This window comes from Cebus imitator, unplaced genomic scaffold, assembly GCF_001604975.1.
Source record: "Cebus imitator isolate Cc_AM_T3 unplaced genomic scaffold, Cebus_imitator-1.0 Scaffold72, whole genome shotgun sequence".
NCBI lineage: Eukaryota > Metazoa > Chordata > Mammalia > Primates > Cebidae > Cebus > Cebus imitator.
In genome coordinates this window covers 4,735,032-4,748,538 of record NW_016107387.1, presented here as the reverse complement: position 1 = coordinate 4,748,538, position 13,507 = coordinate 4,735,032, and the positions used below count along the sequence as shown (strand labels likewise).

General features: G+C 42.5%; 1 protein-coding gene across 1 annotated transcript in view; it reads right to left on the bottom strand.

The window, feature by feature from the left end:
- The window catches only part of STX8 (syntaxin 8), a 316,569-nt gene that overhangs the window by 256,594 nt on the left and 46,468 nt on the right, over positions 1-13,507 (bottom strand). Inside the window, exon 5 of the mRNA XM_017531449.1 lies at positions 1,837-1,961. Within this exon, the coding sequence (XP_017386938.1) occupies positions 1,837-1,961 (125 nt within the window). The remainder of the gene's footprint in view (positions 1-1,836; positions 1,962-13,507) is intronic.

Here is a 13,507-nt window from a genome sequence, read left to right as displayed (position 1 = left end):
AAAATACAAAACTTAGACAGGTGTGGTGGTACTTGCCTGTAATCCCAGCTACTCAGGAGGCTGAGGCATGAGAATCACTTGAACCTGGGAGACGGAGGTTGCAGTGAGCCAGGATCATGCTACTGCACTCCAGCCTGGGCAACAGAGTCTCAAACAACAGCAACAACAAAATAAGCTATCACATCACACCTGTCAGAATGGCTATAATAAAAAAATAATAAATAATAACAAGTGTTGGCAAGAATGTGGAGAAAAGGGAATCCCTGAACATTGTTGGTGGGGATGTCATTTAGTGCAGCCATTATGGAAAACAGTATGGAGGTTTTTCAGAAAATTAAAAATGGGCTGGGCACGGTGGCTCATGCCTGTAATCCCAACACTTTGGGAGGCTGAGGTGGGTGGATCACAAGATCAGGAATTCAAGGCTAGCCTGACCCAGATGGTGAAGCCCCATCTCCACTAAAAATACAAAAATTAGCTGGGCAGGGTGGCGGACGCCTGTGATCCCAGCTACTTGGAAGTCTGAGTTTAGAAAATCGCTTGAACCCAGGTGGCAGAGGTTGCGGTGAGCCGAGATTGTGCGACAGAGTGAGACTCTGTTTCAAAAATAAATAAATAAATAAAAATAAAAATAAAAAGACCCCAGCAATCCCACTGCTGGGATTTGCAGGCAAAGAAAGCCAGGCAAAGACCACATGATCTCACTTACATGTAGAATCTGAAAAAGATGAATCCAGAGAAGCAGAGAGTAGAGGACATTACAAAGAGGCATGAAGAAAACTTTTGGGAGTAACAACAAAAGGTTCATTATTTTTATTGTAGTGATGGTTTCACAGGCATATACACATGTCAAAGCTTATCAAATCATATACTTCAAACATGTGCCGTTTATGATAATGTCAACTATATCTCAATAAAGCTGATTTTAGATTTTTCTTCTTCTCCTTCTTTTGCTTCTTTTCATTTTTTTTTTAAAGACGGGATTTTACCATGTTGCCTAGGCTCATCTCAAACTCCTACACTCAAGCCATCTTCCTTGCCTTGGCCTCCCAAAAGTGCCAGGATTATAGGCGTGCACTACCAGGCCTGGCAATAAAGCTGATTTTAAAAGGCAGAATTAGAAAGAATAATGTATCTGTACATACTGGCATTAAAAAAAAGTCCATGACACATACTAAGTTTTAAAAAGGTGTAGAATTACATATAGATGGAGAGAGCTAAGTATCTCATGATCCCAGGTATGTAAAATGAGAATATGTATATTGAATATATGTATGCAAATGTATACAAAACGTCTAAGGAAATACATATTAATCCATTTCCAGTTTGAGATTGGAGAAGCAATATGGAAGGCTTTCATCTTATACTTCCCTACACTGTTTAAACTTTGTATAACAATCATGCACTACTTCTGAAATTTTTAAAATAAAAAAAAAAAAAAAAAAAAAAAAAAAAAAAAAAGCCACCAGGCAAAAGAGGAAAGTTTGGGAGGCCAAACCGACATATTTTATAACAACAAATAAAAGATAGAGTCTTATGTTTGGAGACTAATTCCCAGTTGCAAAGCTAAAGCAAAAGGCATAGGCATCAAATTCACTTGGACTTAGATTCCCATCTGCTCTCTCTGCTCCTGCCCAATGGAAAATCACCATTTCCATGGGCCACCGAGGTGAGTGACAGCAACTGCCTGTCCTCCCAGTATCCTGAGGCACACATCAAAAACTTAAAGGACCAACAGTTTTCACTCCGATTTTCAATGGGGATGAGGAACAATCAAGGTGCCAGTAAAAAATCTGTCAAGGTTTCTGAGCCCACACTCCTCAGAGTATTTGGTACCTTGGATAATTTTCTGCTGCTGTTGTCGGATTTCATCAAAACCCAAGCCTCTGGTCTCCTCTGGCTCCTCAAAGAGCCAAGGGTTGGGTGCTCCTCGCTTAGCCTCTTCCCTCATCAGGCTGGACCTAAAGAACAATATTAAATGCATGATACATCTCAAAACACGCAGCTCAAATGCAAATTACTCCCACAAGTGCAGACGTGGCCAGCCTTGAATGCTTTGAAAGCTCAATTGAAACACAATTTATTGCATTCTCAGTTTATGCCAGGAACTGCATTCAGTGCTGAAAGAGATACAAGGATGAATAAGGCACAAGCTTGGTCCTTAGAATTACAGCCTTTTATGGAGATGATGGTAGAACGTAATACTTGTACTAATGCTCCAAGAGACGTTTAATTGTCCTAAAAGATGTTGGTAATAAACGAGGTTCTTAAATTTCAAAAACACAAGGCCGAACAGTGGCCTATTAGAACAAAGTTTGTCTCAGAGGCTCTGTGACCACAAAGGTACAAGTATTATTTCTCAAGCAGATACAATGTTGCGACTACAGATTACAACATTGTGACTACAGAGTACAATGTTGAAAAAAAATAAAGGCCATATAATTTCCCATTAAAGGGTATTTGGAGCCAGGCATGGTGGGTCATGCCTGTAATCCCAGCACTTTGGGAGGCCAAGGCAGGAGGATCACCTGAAGTCAGGAGTTCCAGACCAGCCTGGCCAATGTGATGATTAAACCATGTTTCTAAAAATAATACAAAAAATTATCCGGACTTGGTGGCGGGCGTCTGTAATCCCAGCTACTCAGGAGGCTGAGGTAGGAGAATTGCTTGAACCTGGGAGAATTGCTTCAACTTCCACTTCCCCACTGCACTCCAGCCTGGGTACCAGAGTGAGACTGTCTCAAATAAAGAAAAGAAAAAGGACATTTGGTTGCTCACAGACAGAAACACATTCAGGGTTTCAAAACCAATTTTATGACTATAATGTAGCATTCATAACAGAATAAACACATTCTGATTTGTCAATCTTAATCTTTACTCCTTCTAATAATCCATGTGCCCCTTCTGTACCAGATCAGTTGGTGTCGCTGTCTAAGAAACAGGAAGCATATCATTTCCGCCTCAGTCCCCATGTTTTTAGGATTCTCCTCCCCTCAAGTAGCTCCTCTCCTCTCCCTGCCTGTCCACATTCTGTCCAAGCTGAAAAGATCATCTTGTCCCGGATACCACCTTCTGACCACTTCAATGAAGAGATGAACTTTCACTTAGAGCAGTCATCAGAGCCATGAAAAATCATAGAGTAAATGGTGGGTGGGACATCAGCAAGCTGGCTGATTAGAGGCACCTGGTGTTCACACGCCCCCCTTTCTTATGAAAAGACTAAGGCAATGAATGAACAGCTAAGTTTGACTCCAGTGTGGGAAAGCGCTGGACTGCAGTGGGGAAGTGGAGAGGCCCCTGTGGTGACTGAAAATCTAGGAGTGCAGCATGAAGGCCCCCAGCCTCTGCGGCCCCATCTCTTCCACCAGGATTGGGTAGGCCTGGACACAGGAGGGCCTTCTCCCTATGAGGAAAAGGTAAGCAGAAGATTCCTACCGGCCCCCACTGCCACTGCAAACACCTACAGTCCTTACTACAGGAGGATCCCCCAGTCCCTGCAAGTTCTGAGCCCAGTTTGAAGAGCTGCTGGGAACTAGTACAGTTGTACTGCCACAGATTAGGAGCACACCCCACTCCCCACCCACCCCATGAGCCAAGTTACTACAGCATGGTGCCATCTCCGGACCCCAGCTCCCTCTGGAGTGTGCCTTCCTGGAGTGTGCAGTGGGGCCAGCAGCCACTGCATCTTTCCAGCACTGGGACTGCATCTTCATGCCACCAAACCTACACAGGTGACTAACTCTACACCCCAGGAATGGCTATGACTCCTGCGCTGAAGGGAAACCACCCTCTGCACTTCAGCCACAGAAACAGTCCCACCCAGGGCAAACCCACTCTTGAGCCAACCAAACTGCTGCATACCCTCCCGTAAGCAGAAGGCCCTGAGCAACTGACAGGCTAGCAGAGTGACTACAGTCCTGTATCCAGGATCTGTGAACTAGTCGGTCAGTGTAGCCCCCTGCAGACATGACCCTGGCCCACCCAAAGGCCCCACACCTTAATCAGGGCCTGAGAAACAACCCTGCAGGCTGCCCCTGGCAGACATACCCCCAGACCAGTGAAATAGCCACATGTCCACATCTCAGGCCTGAAAAACAGTCCATGGGTCACCCCGAGCAGCAACTCCCCTAGGCCCATCAAGCAGCCTTGTGTTCACATCCCAGGTCTGAGAAGCAACTCCTAAGGCCACTCCTGGCAGACATGCCCCCAGGTCCTTCAAGCAGCCTTATGCCCACCTCTCATGCCTGAGAAACAGCCCTGAGGGCTGCCCCCAGCAGACATGCCCCCACCCCTAGGAGAGCTGAGCAGCAGTGTGCCCATGTCCCGAACCTGAGAAACAGCCCAACAGGCCCCTCTGGCAGGTGGCAAGCAAGGCTGGCCAAGCAACCAAGCACCTGTGCCCTCAGCCAGAGTAAGGGCATCAACCCCAACCCCAGCAAGGGAGACCCCAAGTTGTACAACCCACCATGTGAACGCATGCATTGCCAACCTGATTAATAGCCCAGTAAGCACACCCCTGGCAAAGTCATGCCACCACCACCACAAAACGTCTCAGCTGAGACCATTGAGACACTCACAAATGTCACTAGCATGGATTATAGTTGAAGAAACTACACAAAAACTACACTACTATGCCCACCAAAGCCAACGCACCCCACTGAACCAACACCCCAAGATCCATTCAGACGACTGTTTCTGATGAGAGGTCTAAAGTGAATGTTCATCAAATCAAAAAATTCATTCTATTTGATACATAGAAATCAAAACAGGGATACATCAAACATGAAAAAGCAAGGAAACATGACACCTCCAAAGGCATACAATAATTCCTGTGTCATAGATCTCAATCATAGAGAAATATACAAAGTGACAGAAAAAGAATTCAAAATTGTACTCTTAAGAAAAAACAGTGAGATACAAGATAATGCTAGACAATTGGATGAAATGTCTCAAACAAGAAATAATTCATGACTCAAACAAGAAATTCAACAAGGCTGGGCGTGGTGGCTCAAGCCTGTAATCCCAGCACTGTGGGAGGCCGAGGCGGGTGGATCACGAGGTCAAGAGATCGAGACCATCCTGGTCAACATGGTGAAACCCCGTCTCTACTAAAAATACAAAAAATTAGCTGGGCATGGTGGTACGTGCCTGTAATCCCAGCGACTCAGGAGGCTGGGGCAGGAGAATTGCCTGAACCCGGGAGGTGGAGGTTGTGGTGAGCCGAGATCGCGCCATTGCACTCCAGCCTGGGTAACAAGAGTGAAACTCCGCCTCAAAACAAAAAAAAAAAAAAAAGAAATTCAACGATAAGATGCATACCATTAAAAAAAAAAAAAAAAACAGATATCCTAGAGCTGAAGAATTCAATGAGTAAATAAATAATACAAGCTAGAGCTTTACCAAAAGACTAGACCAAGCAGTAGAATTTTATTTTATTTTTCTGGAGACAGGGTCTCACTCTGTCACTCAGGCTGGAATGCAGTGGCATTATCTCAGCTCACTGCAACCTCCACCTCCTGGGTTCAAGTGATTCTCCCACCTCAGCTCTCCTGAGTAGCTGGGACTACAGGGGCATGCCACCATACCCAGCTAATTTTTATATCTTTTAGTAGAGATGGGGTTTCACCATGTTAGTCAGGTTGGTATCAAACGCCTAACCTCCAGTAATCCACCCTCCTTGGTCTCCCAAAGTGCTGGGATTACAGGCATGAGTCACCATGCCTGACCAAATTTTTGAACTTGAAGACAGATCTTTTGAAGTAACACAGAAAGATGTAAAATAAAATAAAATGGAATGCAAAAAGCCTACCGAATTCATGGGATACCATTAAGTGAACAAATATTCACACTGTGGGTGTTCCAGAAAGAGAAGAGAAGGGGAGAGGTACAGAAAACATCGAATGAAATAGTAGCTGAAAACTTCCCAAGTCCTCCTGGGAGCAAAATGGATATCCAGATCCAGGAAATTAAAACAAACAAACAAACAAAAAAACAAATAGATTCCATTCAAACAGGACCTCTCTCAGGCACATAAGAGTCAAATTGTCAAAAGTCAAAGACAATGAAAGAATTCTAAAAACAGCAAGAGAAGGGCCGGGTGTGGTAGCTCATGCCTGTAATCTCAGCACTTTGGGAGGCTAAGGTGGGCAGATCACAAGGTCAGAAGATCAAGATCATCCTGGCCAACATGGAAAACCTGTCTCTACTAAAATACTAAAAATTAGCCAGGCGTGGTGGCGGGTGCCTGTAGTCCCAGCTACTCAGGAGGCTGAGTCAGGGGAATCACTTGAAGCTGGGAGGCAGAGGTTGCAGTGAGCCGAGATTGCGCCACTACACTCCAGCCTGGCGACAGAGCAAGACTCCGAAAGAAAGAAAGGAAAGAAGGAAAGGGAGGGAGGGAGGAAATATAAGTGGTAATATGGGCACAAAGTAACAAATCTCAAACCAGACTTACATAGAAAATATTTCCCCAGGGTTATCTGATTTCCAGGGCTGAACTAGCTAACTCCACTTCCCTCTGGTTTAGTGTTTCTACTTTGCTGATGCCACAAACCTATGAGAAAATCCAGCAATGGATACACCTTCACTCAGAAATGCAGGTAAGATCATGAGATCACAGGTATCCCTGGATGTACAACACCTGATTCTCTTTTCATTCAGTTTTATGTTCAATTGAACATTTGGGGTGGTGCCTATTATTACTGTTCTAGGTATTAGGAAAGTATGAAAAAATGAAAACATAATTCTTGCTTTCAAGTTTATAATCAAATTGAAACGAGAAACTAACCAACATGAAGCACACTAATTAAAATAAGAGAGCATCTAGCTCTACATCCCTGGACTATTCCAAAAATCTCTTCAACTCTGGTTTTCTCATTCATAAAACAAGCAAACTAAGTGGGTCAATGGTTTTCAACCTTCTTTCTGGACCAACACTTGAGAAATGATACCTTGTTAATAGTGACATTGGGGAGTAAAGTGGGAAAGACTCACCTTGGTGGGGGAAGTAATCTTTTGAATCCTGCAAAAGATGATTCCCGATTGTTGCAAATTGTGAATTAGATTTTTTCAATCTCTGCTCAAATGTTGTCTCCTCAGAGAGGTTTCCCTGACTCCTCCAACCAAAATAGCAACTGTCTCTGTCACTCCTTCATGCCACTCCTTCTTATCTTGCTTAATTTTTCTTTATAGCACTGAAATCACCAGCCATTATGCATTTGTTTGTTTTCTGTCTCCCACACTAGACTATAAGCTCCCCAAGGCCAGGGATGAGGTCTTGTTTATCACTCCATACTTTATCACATTATGCCTGGCATAATGGACACTGAAAGAAAAACATGGAATGTACAATTTTTTCAGCAAAAACCATAAATAAATGAATGAAATCAATAAGGAGAGTTGTCAGGAAATTACAGTATCACACATTGGTGCTATAATATGTTTTGTGATTTCAAAGGCATTTCACAAACATCATGTCATGTGAATCACGCACAGCCCTGTGTATAAGTCAGCACAGGTATCACCAACAAGAAAACAAAGGCGGGCCGGGCGCGGTGGCTCAAGCCTGTAATCCCAGCACTTTGGGAGGCCAAGGCGGGTGGATCACGAGGTCAAGAGATCGAGACCATCCTGGTCAACATAGTGAAACCCCGTCTCTACTAAAACTACAAAAAATTAGCTGGGCATGGTGGCACGTGCCTGTAATCCCAGCTACTCAGGAGGCTGAGGCAGGAGAATTGCCTGAACCCAGGGGGCGGAGGTTGCAGTGAGCCGAGATCGCACCATTGCACTCCAGCCTGGGTAACAAGAGCGAAACTCCGAAAAAAAAAAAAAAAAAAAGAAAACAAAGGCAAAGAGACATCTGGTGACTTCCTCAGGGTCATCCACCTAGTGGCAGAGCTAAGGGTTCAGACCACATCTTCTGATTCTTAACCCAAGGCATTTCCCTTGTACCACTTCAGAGGTTTCATAAAGGTAAGGAGGTCAGGCACAGTGGCTCACACCTATAATCCCAGCACTTTGGAAGTCTCAAGGCAGGAGGACTGCTTAAGCCCAAGAGTTCAAGATCAGCCTGAGCAAGAGTAAGACCCCTCTCTATTTAAAGAAAAAAAAAAAGCCAGGGAGACTAAGGAAGCCTTGAAGAATGCATGAGGTTTAGCAAAGAAAGGAAGCAATGGTAAGGCATTCCAAGAAAAGGCAAAAACATGAATGAGTCTCCAGGGCCGGGAATGTGTGCCATGTAAACATGTGTGATGTAAGAGTGGAGAGTGGGCAAAATTTTGGGGGGCTGGACTTAGAATTAATTCCGAGGTAGGTAGCTACAGTGAGCCTCCACTTGTTCTAATATTTTTCATCCTCCTACTCTCCCAGGATCTCAAAATTTTAGCTTTCTACTAGTTCTTCTCCATCCTATAAATCCTCCAGCAATGACTTTCTCTCCTATTCACAGCCAAACTTCCATGAAGAATAAACTATGCTCACTCACTCCACTTCCTGACCCCCATTCACTCCTAAACCACTGCAAGCCAGCTTCCACCCCTTCACTACTAAAATCTTCTCACTCACAACCTCCTCACCACCAAATACTCTTCCCAGGTCTTACCAGACTCCTCTTCCAGGCCTCACTTGTCACAGCTAAGCTTATGATTCCCTTTTCCATAAAACCTCTCCTCTCTTGGCTTCCTCCACACCACTCTCTCCCACTGACAGTTCCTTCTCTATAATTTGCAGGTAGCTCTTCCCCCATCTGCCCCTGAAATGTTTGTTCCTTGGGAATTTGATTTAGATCTGCACCTCTCACTGTATTGTCTTTCTCTGGGCAAGTCTATCTGTGCTAGGGGCTTCAGGCTGCAAAAACAGACACTAGCAATGTTTAAAGGCATTCTATGCCCAGCGTAAATGAAATCAGACACATTCCCTTGAGTCATTATCATGGTGGATTCTGAACTAGGGGTGGGGAGGGACACGCTCTCCTCCCTAGCAGGACAATCACAGAATCTGGAGGGTTTGGAGGCAGTAGCACACAAATAGTTAAAAAGAAACCCCACATATAAAAACATCCAGGCAAGGCATGTCCTCCCACCCCTTACCCTGATTGAAAATCACGATGCTGAAGAGACTCACAAATTTTTCTCTACCCATAATATCTCCTTACAGTTTCTTTATCTGCATTTGCGACTTTTCATTTAAAAAACCAAATTCATTATTCTCACCCCATAAGCTGTTTCTTCTCATATGCTCTCTATTTTGGTGAGCAGTATCACTGTATCCCCAAGTTGTCCAAGACATTTTTTTTTTTGGTCTCCCTCTAACCACATCTCATCAACGAACAAGGCCTCCCTCAGAGATGGTTCTCACATCCAAGCCCTGACTGCCCTCCCCATTGGTACTGCCTTAGCTCAGACGTTTATCACCTCTCACATAAACACAGCTACAGCCTTCTGACTGGTCTCCTTGTCCCCAGTCACCCTCATTCTCTGCTGCAAGAATTATTGTTCTTGAAACAAGATCTTGCCCTATCACATCCCGGTTCAAAAACTGTCCTGACTCCCCAGAAGCTGCAATATGGCCCCAGTGATCTCTGCAACACCATCTTCTCAACATCCCCCCTTCCATACCCTACTTCTTCAGCCCTACGGACGGCTCCCCACTGCTCAGACAAAGGCACAAACTTCCATACTCTCATGTTTTTGCATGAGTCTGGAGTGTTCCCACCCCCACCCGCTTTGTCCATCTGGCAAAATTCTATTCATTCCCCTAAGGTTCAACTCAAATGTCAATTCTGCTGCTTCGGCTTTCCTGATCCCTAGCCCCATCCCCTCTCCCCTGAATCAATCACTCGCTGGTACTCCCATGGTGCTTCGTTCACAACCTCTAACGTGGCATTTATCAAGCAGGATTGTAGTTAGTTATTTACTCATCTGTCTCCCTTCCTAAATTATGAGCTCTGTGAGGGAAGAGGCCACATGACAGTTATGTTTATATCCCCAGGACCAAAACACAGAGCCTTGGAATATGCCAGAGTGTAAGCATTCAGTAAATGTTTATGAACCAGAACTAGGAAAACCATTGAGGTTCCTAAACTCTCTTGCTGAAAAACAAAATGGGAGAAGCATTTAACATTTTTATCTTGAATTTTTTTAAAAGCATCAAGCAAAGTAAAACTTAATCAACTGCTACCTGCCTTCAAGACTTCAGCAGCAAAGACTGATACTGTTCGAGCAGATGGAGAGAATTACTTGAAAGGAAATTCTGTCAGTAAAACACCTTGTAGTTCAGCCTCACTTTTGGAATGACAAGTAAGAGGCATTTTTCCTCTGCAAAGGAAATTAAAGAAAGGAAATGCTAAATACTATGCTTCTGAGTTTAGAGTAGACTTGAATTTTTTTTTTAAAATAAGTGATTTCTATCCATATTATTTCAAGATGGAACTTTTCAAATAAATGGAACTTATCAAATAAATACCACATTAGTAAATACATTGGATATCTTGTCTTACCAAGATTTAACCAAAAAGTTTCATGATCACTTCTAAAGACATAAAATGATTTCATTTTTATCCCCAAAAGAAAATGATGTACATTATTTAAATTATGATAATATCGGGGTGGGGGGTACACAGACAATCCATGTCTTTCTACAGACAAATGAAGTTGAAGCTTGTTAGAGTTCACAGGGAGGGCGTTCTTATCAACTGAATACAGAATTGAAAAAGCAGTGAATTCCAAAAAGTAGCTTTCTTTAGCCTTTCTTAGCATTTCAAAAAGATGTCAAAGTGACTATATAAAATGTTTGTTTTGTCTGGAAAAAATATCAGTGTTTGAGCATTCACAGAACACAGGGAGGTTTGCAGTTAGGACTAGACAAGATATTTCTAGGGTGTCAGTGAACAGAATCTGCAGAGCTTCGTAACTAGACTTGCCTATAGATTTGAAAACGCCCCTGTGATATAAAAGGGTAATTCCTTTTTCATAACTTTTTTTTTTTGGTAGTTTCTTTCTGTGAATATAAAGATGCACAGAGGCTCAAATTTCAATTAGAAATAGATTCTTTGACAGAAATTCTTTGGAGACAAAGTCTGGCAACAATATGCAGATGGGATTACACGGAAGAGAGGCTGCAGTCAGAGAGGAGGGCCAAAAGGCCAGCGCGGTAATTTAGGTGGGAGGTAGCAGGGGTCCGGACAAGGGAAGTGACAAGAGGGAACAGAGAGAAAGGGACAATTAACATAGTGGCTCAAGGAAAATTCCACAAGTGTTGGTGAATAGTCTGGATATAGGGAATAAAGATTGCCAAACCTGGGTGACTTGGAGAAACTGACGTAACTTCCGGGAAGGGAAATTTTTCATTACCTTTCAATCTTCAATACGGCACCTAATAACAACCCCAAAGTTAAACTAGTCCTTCAAGATCATGATTATGTAGGAATATTTGTAACCACATTTACTAAATGGTTAATGTCCTCCAGTCCAATACTCTGTCCTATTCTTTTCCATATCCCACCCATCCTTCCAGCCATTCATTTATCTGACAAATACTGAATATCTTCTATGCATCAGGCACTAATCTAGTGACTTGTAAGTGAACAAGACAGATGTAAATACCTGACCTCAGGGCACTAATAATCAAGGGACAATAAATACGTAACATTGTGACTACTGCAAAGCCCATATGCAAAATATTTTTGTTCAAATTGAATAAATAATCTCTATTGAGTACGAGTCCAGAACAAATAAGAATTAGAACAAGGAAAATATCTTCCTTACGTATTATCCAAAGAAATTTCACTATAGCACCTTTAAAATCTACTACAATCAAATATTGTTCTAATTTAAAGGCAATCCTATTTTTTTCTTATTCATTGCTTGCCAAATTTATCAATAAAATGTTTTAACATTAAATGAAAACCTTAATGAAACAATTCACAGAAGAACAGACATGTGCAGTGTGGCCATTGGAAGTCATTTTTGGGGGGCCTCCAACTCAAATTTCAGAAGCCCCAGAGCACTGCTCCAGAGAGTCATATAGCCCATCTTAAATCAAGCAAAAAACAAAATCGAAAGGAACACTTCTGTTCCTTAAATGTTTGCAGGTCATGGTACCTTAAAAGTAGAAGAGGGGCAGAAAGGGGTGATATACAAAAAACAAGAATTCCAAGTAAAAGATGAATGAGCTGCTTAGCAAACTTTTGGTGACTGAGAGCCATCTGCTGGTTACAGTTCAGCCGCAGCAATCCAGGAGGGCCAACTATTGCAAGTAGCTTCCCTATTATGCAACGCATGCTTGAAAACACGTTTATAAACACAACGCATATGTTCTTACTGCTATCGGGAAGATAAAACAAGTTGATCTCATATAAGCAGTGAGTAGAACAGTGGTAATCAGAGGCAGGGAAGGGCAGGGGGTGGGGGAAGGAAAGGTTGGTTAAGGGATACAGGAGTACAGCTAGATGGGAGAAGTGAATTCCGGTGTTCTGTGGCATGCTAAGGTGAATATAGCAAATGACAATTTATGGTGTTTTTGAATAGCTAGAAGAGAGGATTATGAATGCTATCAACACAAAGAAATGATAAAGGTTTGAGGTCATGGGTATGCTAATTACCTTGATTTGATCATTATACATTATATACATGTATCAAAATATCACACTGTACCCCATAAATATGTACAATTATGTATCAATTAAATATATATACAGTATATTTAAAGAGAAACAGCTGCACAAAAGTTAACAAAGTTTGTGTAGTATGATGGAATCGCTGTTCCTAGAGCTATGCCTTTTGATACCATCGGCAATAAAAACTCTGCATTTTCTTCCAGTTGGTTCTTCATAACCAAACAGTTATGATAAATTCAATGAGTGTCCAGTCGAGATGAACTCTCTGCATTTTGCTTTAGGCATTTGGCATGCCTAATGATTCTCATCTTCCTCTCAACATTACTGCTTTCACTTTAGTGTACCTGTTTCCATTCTCACTCATTTTATAAAGGTAAAAGCAGTAAGATATTCAATTAATTGTGCAAATTAACACTGTTCTATGAACAAAGATGCGAGTCTAGTGAAACAAAATTATCAGCTGGCAGGTAGCACCACCATCAAGCATATTAACAGAAATGTGTGTTTGTCAGCCGATGTACAAAAATCCAAATTAGGTATTAAAAGGCCATCGAAGCGTGTCAATGAATAATGCCTATGCAGCATTCAAGATGAACAAAGGCCAAGGACCACCTACGTCGTCATCATTTTTCACCTTGGTGACCTTGCTTTTTATTATACTAATTCATCTAACTCATGTCTAAAAACACAAAACTTTGAGACAGACACCCACACTTTCAGTCTTGGCATCTTTTTCCTCTTCAGGGCAAGGTCCAGGAACGTGTAAGCTCCCTCGGGCAATTTTTATGCAACCAGCTGGGTGCCAATGCACAGACTGATATGGAAATTATGTTTTAAAAAGACAGGATTCAAGAAGGTACACAACGGGAAAAAAAAAAAAAAAAAAAAAAA